At 54.2% G+C, this 8,992-nt stretch overlaps 1 protein-coding gene across 1 annotated transcript; it reads left to right on the top strand.

Moving 5' to 3' along the window:
• The first annotated feature begins 670 nt into the window (after positions 1-670).
• Positions 671-3,536, top strand: Zcchc3 (zinc finger CCHC-type containing 3). Its single transcript, XM_021649253.2, has one exon. It carries the CDS (start codon positions 761-763, stop codon positions 1,919-1,921), a length of 1,161 nt encoding a protein of 386 aa, XP_021504928.1. The 5' UTR covers positions 671-760; the 3' UTR covers positions 1,922-3,536.
• The last annotated feature ends 5,456 nt before the right edge of the window (positions 3,537-8,992 follow it).

Below are 8,992 nucleotides of genomic sequence, written 5' to 3' on the forward strand. Positions count from 1 at the left end.
ATACAAGTGTTGTAGAAATTAAATATGGACACACATAAATACTTAAAGCAGTACTACGTAGCCCTGGGGCCCTGGAACTCAAGATTTGCCTCCACTCTGCCTTTTGAGCGCTGGGATTAAAGGCATGTTTTTTTTAATTATATTTAATTATATTTAATTATTTAATTATATATTAACAAACATATTTTTTTTAATTATGTGTCTATGTGTGTGTGTGTGTGCACAGATTCCAGAAAAGCTAGAGTTGAAGTCAGTTGTAAGCCGCCTAACGCTGAGCCCTCTCTCCAGCCCTAATGGTAAAGTCTAAAATCGTTCAACTTCTCTGTATACTTGAAAGTGGTCATAACCTAAAATTGGTGGGGAAAATGTACTGTGTTTCGGGGGCCACCATTTCTCTTGCTTTTTAACAGTCTGGACACTCGAAAAGATAAGCGCGACCACAGGGAACGCCTGGCAGTCTCTGAGTGGCGGGAGGCTCTGCTCCTGGAATGCAGGAGAGGCCTGCTTGCCTCGACAGCGGAGGGCGGCGCGGCCACCCGCAGGGGGCGGCGGGCAGGGCAGGCCCGGCCTTCTCCGGCCAGCACCGACCCCAGCGCAGCAGGCTTCGGAGGGGCGGGAGCCGGAGCGTCAGGTTTCAGCGCGGGGGCGGGGAGCGGCGCGCGCACTCCGCGGCCTTCTCCCGGGCGGGCGGCGGGGCGGGCGCGCGCCGTGGGCAGCCCGGGCCGCGGGGGCGAGTGGAGGCTGCCGGGAAGGAGGTAACATGGCCACCGGCGGCGGAGCGGAGGAGGAGCCCCCGCGGGGCCGGCCGCCGCCGCCGCCGCTGCCCGCGCGGCCCGGCGCCCGCGAGAGGCTGGGCTGGGCGCAGGTGGTGAGGAACCTGGCGGGGAAGAAGGGCGACTTCGGCGAGCCGCGGCGGCGCGACGGCGCGGGCAGCGGGGCGAGCGGCGGCCCCGGCGCCCCGGGCCCCGGCGACCTCCCCCCGGCCGGGCGCGGGGACCCGAAGGGCCGCCGTCGCGACCCCGCGGGGGAGGCGGCGGACGCCGGCAGGAAGAAGGGCGCGGGAGACCCGAGTCGGCGGAAGAGGGCCGAGGCGGCGGCGGCCGCGGCGACCCCCGCCGGGCCCGACGAGGCGGCCGAGCGGCCGGCCCAGGACGAGGCGCCCCAGGACGAGCCTCCGGCCGCCGGGCCGGGCAAGGGCCGCTTCCTCGTGCGCATCTGTTTCCAGGGAGACGAGGGCGCCTGCCCGACCCGGGACTTCGTGGTGGGCGCGCTCATCCTGCGCTCCATCGGCATGGACCCCGACGACATCTACGCCGTCATTCAGGTCCCCGGCAGCCGCGAGTTCGACGTGAGCTTCCGCTCCGCGGACAAGCTGGCCCTGTTCCTCCGCGTCTACGAGGAGAAGCGCGAGCTGGAGGACTGCTGGGACAACTTCGTGGTTTTGGGGCGGAGCAAGTCGAGCCTGAAGACCCTCTTCATCCTCTTCCGGAACGAGACCGTGGACGTGGAGGACATCGTGACCTGGCTCAAGCGCCACTGCGACGTGCTGGCCGTGCCCGTCAAAGTGACCGACAGGTTTGGCATCTGGACCGGGGAGTACAAGTGCGAGATCGAGCTGCGCCAGGGGGAGGGCGGCGTGCGGCACCTGCCCGGGGCCTTCTTCTTGGGCGCCGAGAGGGGCTACAGCTGGTACAAGGGGCAGCCCAAGACGTGCTTCAAGTGTGGTTCCCGGACCCACATGAGCGGCACCTGCAGCCAGGACAGGTGTTTCAGGTGCGGCGAGGAGGGCCACCTGAGCCCCTACTGCCGGAAGGTCATCGTGTGCAACCTCTGTGGCAAGAGGGGACACGCCTTTGCCCAGTGTCCCAAAGCCGTCCACAATTCCGTGGCCGCTCAGCTCCCCGGCGTGGCGGGCCACTGAGCGCGCGCGCGCGTGCGTCTGCCCGTGAACACACAGCCAGCTTACCCCTCTTAAGTGCCAAAACTTTTTTCTTAAGATTTTTTTTTTAATCGTTTCGGACCGAGATGTTTCTGAAAGCCACCGGAGACGGTCTCTGTATGCCTTTTCAGAATGGCGTGCGCGCCTTTTCGGCCTGTTCATGGCGAATTCTACCCTAAGGACGATTGGGAACTGCAGTGAGCAGACACGTTGCCGCCCCCCCCCCCCCCATTTTTTCCTCCCGTTTTGCATTTGTTTTGGTCTTGTCGACATACACACACACACACCTCGCCTTGTATTTTATACTACCTCTGTCCTCATACGTCTTCTCCTCAGAAGATTCGTGCCCTTCGGGCTGCCTTGGTCATCCTTCTGCCTCAGCTCCCGGTACAGAGCCCGACGAGGGATAGGCACACCAGCAACTGTTGTATTGGATCGAGAACGTTGCTGACTGGCTGCTGTCGGTCAGAACGGCAGAGTGTCTACCTTTTGCAGCTCTCGGCTGGGCCCTTTTCATTTGCTGCTTCTATGTGGTGTCAGACTTTGTGAAATCAGTGTTGCTACAAGTGTGTAATCTGAATAAGCTCTGAATGGTTGTCAAGGGCCTCCCGTGGCATAAAAGTGTACCTACTTTGTGACAGCTCCTTGTGGTGGCTCAGAAGCCGAATTTCTATAGGATGGTAGAGCCAAGGCTCTCCTGCTGGAAGAAGACCCAAGAGGCGTTTGTTTCGGTTTTGCTTTGTTTGTTTGTTTGGGGCGGTTCTTGGGGAGAGGTTGCTTTTGGTTTTGTGTTTTGAGACTGGGTGTCAGTGTGCCTTGTCTCCACCTGCCTGGAACTGGCCGCACTCACAGAAGAGATGGTTGTCTCACCTCTGCCTCCTGGAAGAGTGGTTTCCAGCCGTGAGAGACCCCAGGCAGGTTCAGTGACTGGCCCAAGTGCACAGCGCATGAAGCCTCACATAGCCCGTTGTAGAGTCCCCTGACCCCAAGCCCGGTGCTCATCCCACTACCTCTCACACTTCACCATCTCCTCCACACTGGTGGGCCAAGGAAGTCTGCTCTCTCCACTGTGATGAGCCCACACAGCGCTGAGACACCATCCCCGGATGAGCAGAGAGGAAGCTTGTCCTGCCATTTCATAGTATTTGGGGTAGGGAAGGGACCAGGGAACGCACTGGGTGCCGATCAGCCCCGCGTCTGGGACGTTCCGGGGCCTTCCCCTCCCACTGTCACCTGAGAAACAATGCCCCTCAGAAGAGAAACTTACAGATGTTTACATTCGCACCTCTGCCTCGGCTACTTAGGAACCCTAAAAAGGTTAGCGAGAGCTCATCAGCCACCGAACTCTGACCCTCAGGGGAAAGGGGTTTTTAACCCAGAATCATGAGTGAACTGTAAACTCGAAAATGTTCTTGGGGAAACAGGCCGACGACAGAGGGCCTGAGTCGACTAAGTGTTAGCAGGTTAAAGTGAGAGACAGTTAACTGCTCTTCTTCAGTTTTCGTCTTCTCTTTACTGTTTTGCTATTTCCTTGTGGCTTAGAATGTAAAATCAATTGTTAAGATTTGTTCTGAATAAATATTTATCTTTCGTATAACTGTGTTTTCTGTTTGTTTTTTCCTGAAGCGTTAGATGAAGTTGCAGAACCCAGAGGTCAAACCCTTCCCTCTGCTATTTCTCTGACCTACAGGCATCGGTGGCCAGGCTTTCTGCAGTTACCCAAACCCAGTGCTTTGCGCTCAGCTCACTGTTAAACTATTTAGTGTAAGTTTTTCAGGTTTGGGGTTGGGCTTTTTTTTTTTGGGGGGGGGGGAGTCTTTTGAAGCAGCGTTTCTTTGTAGTCCGGGCTGTCTTGGAACTCAGAGATGGCGAGCACAGGCCCACACCACCTCGCCCTACACAGAACTCGGGAGTCCTGCCTAGACCTCCCAGATGCGCTGAGATTACCGGGAACAGATGTTTGTGTGTTTGCGCCTGCGCGTGCAGAACAGCACTGGAGCTACGTGAGGGCGAGCTTAGCGTGTGGGCGGGACAGAGGCCAGGTCTCTGGACCCGTATGCGATGCTTCACTGCCGCTAACCCCTTGAAGGGCTTCCAGCGTTGAGGTGTTTGAAGATGAAGTTCCCACCATGTGGATTCGCAGAGTTTGCGACTTGAGGATTTTGCAGAACTGACCTGAGCCTAGGGCCTGCGAGGCTCTTGGGAACTTGCTTTTTAACCAGTTCAACCCCTCTCCTTCCAGGATCGAAGAGCCATCAGAGTCATTCCTCCGGAGTAACTCCCTCCCCTTCCTCCTCTTCCCCCTATATTCTTCCTCCCCCTGACTGGGCTTGCGGCCTCCTAGAGAAAGCGGGCTTTCAGCATGCTCCCCACCCCCTTCCTCCCAGCAGGCTGTGTGCCTAGGAGCTAGTGTTTGAAGGCGGCTTCCCTCGACGCCCCTCCCCCACCTCCTGGAATCCCGAGGAAGAAACAGCTTCCCTGCCCATCCCCCTCGGGATGCGCGCCAGAGCCTCCTACAGACGGTCCTGGCCCAGGCTGGAACACACCAAACCTCCCCCAGCTTCCTCTCCCATCAGAGCGCAGCCCCCGAGCCGCAATTCCTCAAGGAGGCTGCCGGACCAGTGCGTTTGCTCTTTCCAGAGCCCGTGCCTGCCGAAAACAGGCCTAGCGTGGCACTGTGGGGCCGCCATCTGCTAGGTAGGGCCGTGGTGAGGATGGGTGGACAAGTCACCAAGCCGGCGACTCGTGCTTCAGACACTTGCCGTGGCAAACAAACCCGCTTGGCTAGACCCGTCCGAAGCAAATCAAGGTCTTCCCTCGAAGAGGAAGAGGCGAAGGGAAAGCCAGTAGCAGGCACCGCACACAGCTGAGGAGACATGCCTGCCTGCCATGACCCGGGGACAGACAGGATTCAGGTCCGCGGAGGGTTGCATGTGTGGCTAGAGACAAGGCCAGATGTTGGGGCTAGGAGGCCGTATCTAAGGACGATTTTTGTTTCAAGGCTTCCAGTCAGTTCTGTTTGTCCACTTCAACATTTGTAAAGGGCCTTTTGGAGGTTTCTGGAGCGCAGCAGTGACCTGGTCACACAGATGCATGCAGGGAGAAGTCCCTGTTGGACAAGGAAAGCTGCTTCAGACTGGGGTCAGAGGTAACTTCCCACAGAAAATACCTGAAGTGGGTCGTTAATCCCAACACCTGGGGAAACAGAGACCAGCCGGGTTCGCACATAGATCTGAGATAGCCAGAGCTACATAGTGAGATCCTGTCTTAAAACCAAACCAAAAATACCCTTAAGTGACATGGAAAGGACAAGAGTGCTATTGACCTAGGCAAAACAGCAAATAGTGAGAAGATTCGAAAAACGAGTGAAACCCAGTACCCCAGCCCAGGTGTGTGTGTATGCTGTAGGTATTTAAACATGGATGGCCCCTGAACTTGGTGGTAGCAGTGACGTCAAAGATCACCACAGAGCTGAGGGACCAGGAGTACTACCAGTTCTCAAGGGGCAGGCTGCTGGGTTGAAGCACCCACGACCAGTGCCACTGGTAAAATAGTGGAAATCTGAATCCCGTCCCCACTACATGTGAGAAGAGGAATGCAGAGGTCAGGTCCATCTTTTGGGACCTAACGCAAGCTTTGGGTTTGAATAGAGGTAGACACGGCTGAGAAGTCCTGGTCAGGCTGTCCTGTGACTGCTCCAGTGGGTCTCATAAGATGGCTGTCAAGTGTCGGGACTGTGTGAGGTCCTGGCTGGCACCGCTGGTCAGTCTTGTCTTTTCCTAACATGAGACTCCTGAGGAAAGTCAGATTCCTTGGATTTTCCTGTGTTGATATAACCTCGTGTTTTTTGTTTGTTCGTTTTTAATGAAAATCCCAACAATTCTATTTGCCAATAAAACTCGGGAGCCAGTTGCTGCTGGGTGAAAACCTGCTAGCTCAAAGAGGCAGAGAATACACCCAGCTGACCTTCCTTCTCAGCTCAGGTCCAGATGGAAAAAAAACCCAAAAGGCTCACTAGTACAACTGACAGCCCAGGAGGAAAAGGCCAAAAAAACCCAAGGCCAACAGCTTGCTAGTTCAAAGTCCAAAAAGCCAGGGAGCTGAGGAGCCAAAGCCTAAGCTAAAGCCAGAGCTTGAGCTAAAAACTCTTCTCCACTCAAAGTCCCTCCTACTCCTTAATCCCTGGTCTCCTGCTCTGTCTCTTGACCCAGGGTTAACTTTATTAAATCTGGTGTACAGAAAGCTCTTGGATTAAAGGTGTGTACCAGGGCTGGGTGAACTACACCATAATCACCTGTTGACAATTAACAGAAAGTTTTTGTATTAAAAGTGTGTGATAGGGCTCAACCACACCAAACAAGAAGCAGGATTTTAGGTTCACAATTTGGGGGTTCACAGTAGGATCAAATGTTCCGAAACAACCTCATAGCCAAAGGAAGGCACCAAGCATCTCTCTAGAATATCTTCATCCCTGTCAGGTGGGCTCCCAGGGGACGCACACCTGGGATCCTAGCACTTGCACTTGGGAGGCTGAGCCAGGAGAATTGCAAATTCTATATAAAATATAGAGAAAGCCTGGGCAAGAGACTCAATTTCAAGTTGGCTCATGCCTGTCATTCCAGCACTCCAGAGGCTAAAGCAGGAGGATGTTGAATTTGAAGCTATCCTGAGCTACAGGGCAAGGAGAGATTGGAGAGGGGGGGGAACAAATTTAAGTCTAAAAATGAGTCACTGAAGGCTTTTTAAGGAGGGAAGTAATATAATATGGGGTACGTTCTTGTTTGGGATATTTTTATTTATCTATAGTTTCAAGGCTTGCACACACAGATTAAGCAGGCCCTCTACCTCTGAGCTACAACCACAAGCCCAGGGATGAGTTTTTAAGTGTCCAGTAAAGAGAAAAAAAGAAAAGCCCAGCCAGAAGCTGAGTACCGTTTACCTGGTGGGAACTGATGCCTTGAATCTGGAAGGTGGAGATGCACAGAGTGCAGCAAGATCGAGAGAGACTCAATGATTGGGAAGAGGGGAAGAGTTTAGAGCTGTTACAGTGCTCGCCATACAAGCATGAACACCTGAAGTCAATCAGCAATGCCGGGTCAAAAAGCCGGGTCTGGCTGGGCAGTGGTGGTGCACGCCTTTAATCCCAGCACCGGGGAGGCGGGTGAGTGACACCACTCTCAGACTCCCAGAAGAGCCCCGAGCCTGAGAAATAAAACAGGAGCCACACAGCAGTGGCTTTCAGAGTTCCACACACACACAAGTGTTTTTACTGGACACTTAAAAACTCATCCCTGGGCTTGTGGTTGTAGCTCAGAGGTAAGACGCCCATTCCTCATTGCTCCACTTAGCATGTGTGCATTTGTCCAAGGCTGTCATAACCCTGGCGCTAGGAGTCCACAAGGGCAGGTACCGGCCTCACACCAGGCCTCACACATCTTTGGGCACCCTCTTCTTTCCTCCAGCGTTTTCTCTAATGGAGAACTGGGGGCTAACCTGTGCCAGGTTCTGTATTGCCACTTTGCTTTGTTTGAGGACGGCTCGTCCAACCCCCTCCAGGTGGTAGCGAGTGTCCCTTCAAGACCCCGAGTGGGGCCCCAGTACTCTCCTCCAGGCCGCCCTGCCCCAGCGCGGGGAGCCAGCGGGAGCGGGCGCGGCACCCAGCTCAAAGTCGCTCTTCCAAGCCTTGGTTGCCATGGGAACGGCGGCGGCGCGGGCCTCGGTGGCCCGTAACTCACGCTCCAGCGACTCAGCCAATGGGCAGCAAGCCCCACAGTGCAGTTCACCAATCAGCAGGCTCCCACAACTCGGTACCCGGCCCTCTGCCCAGGGACCCGGCCAATGAACAGTGACACTGACATCCTTTCGGCTTGATTTTTTTAAAAAAGGAATTCTCCAGATTGGAAGGAACTGGAGAAAGGCCCCTCTGCTAGTTGCAGCCCGAGTGCTGTCGGGCCTCATTTTATTAGAAAACCGAACAATACGTGCCCATTTCTATTAAAGCAGTTTCAGGCAGTGAACATATGGGCCACGGGCTTAATGTACCCTGGCTAAGCCAGTTTCTTTCCCAAATGATCAAGAAATTCGTCATCTTTCTTTGTTCATGTTTATTTATTTAGGTGTGTTGAGACAGCATCTCGCTGTGTAGCCCATGGTGGCTATGAGCTCACAGCAATCATCTTAGCTCGGCCTCTCCAGTGCTGGATTACGGGTCAACATCACCTGGTCCCTCCTCCTTGTTATTTTAAATACAAATTGCAGGCTGGGCATGGTGAAAGACTGCTCGCAGCTCTTGGGAAGTGAAGGCAAGACGACGAGGAAATCATGCGTCTCCTTGTAGGCCAGCCATCACTGACATGTGGCAAGGGGGGGCCCATGACTGACTGGGCTTTTTGATGCTGAGCTCATGAGATGTTGGCCTAATTAATAGTTGGCTTTTATTGAATCCAGCCTAACTCCTGGATCCCAAACATATTAAAACTGAGGGATAAATTCTCTTAATCCATGGAAGAAAAAAAATGTTTTAGTTTTGTTTTGAGGTAGAATCTCTTTAGCCAGGCAGTCTTAAAGCACTAAGCATGAGCACTAAGCTAGGTAGCTAGCTGCTACCTAGCTCAAGAAACTTAAGCTTTTTCTTACTTTTATTTATATATTTGTTTGTTTGTTTTCAAGACAGGTTTCTCTGGGTAGCCTTGACTGTCCTGGACTCCCTTTGTAGACCAGGCTAGCCTCAAACTCACCTGCCTCTGCCTCCCTGATTGCTGGGATTGCAGGTGTGCACCACTGAACCCAGCTCTTTTCTTACTTCTAATTTCATTTCTTCTTTGCTGATGGCCTCCTGCCATCCTGCCACCCCAGCTTCCCGAGTGCTGGGGTCACAGGCATTACCCACCATGCCAGGTGAGTCAGTCTAAGTTTGAAACAAGCCATGGAACAGTTTCAATGCTCTAAAAAAATGGTTCTCCTTTAGAGACCATCTCTAAAGGAGCCACAGAGGACACCTGATATGGAGCTCTGGCCTACACAAATGCTTACACATCCTTGTGACACACATAC

The sequence above is a fragment of the Meriones unguiculatus genome, chromosome 4, assembly GCF_030254825.1.
Source record: "Meriones unguiculatus strain TT.TT164.6M chromosome 4, Bangor_MerUng_6.1, whole genome shotgun sequence".
NCBI classification, from domain to species: Eukaryota; Metazoa; Chordata; class Mammalia; order Rodentia; family Muridae; genus Meriones; species Meriones unguiculatus.

Coding starts and splice junctions, on each gene's coding strand:
- Zcchc3 (XM_021649253.2), top strand. CDS start 761: ATGGCCACCGGCGGCGGAGCGGAGGAGGAGCCCCCGCGGGGCCGGCCG.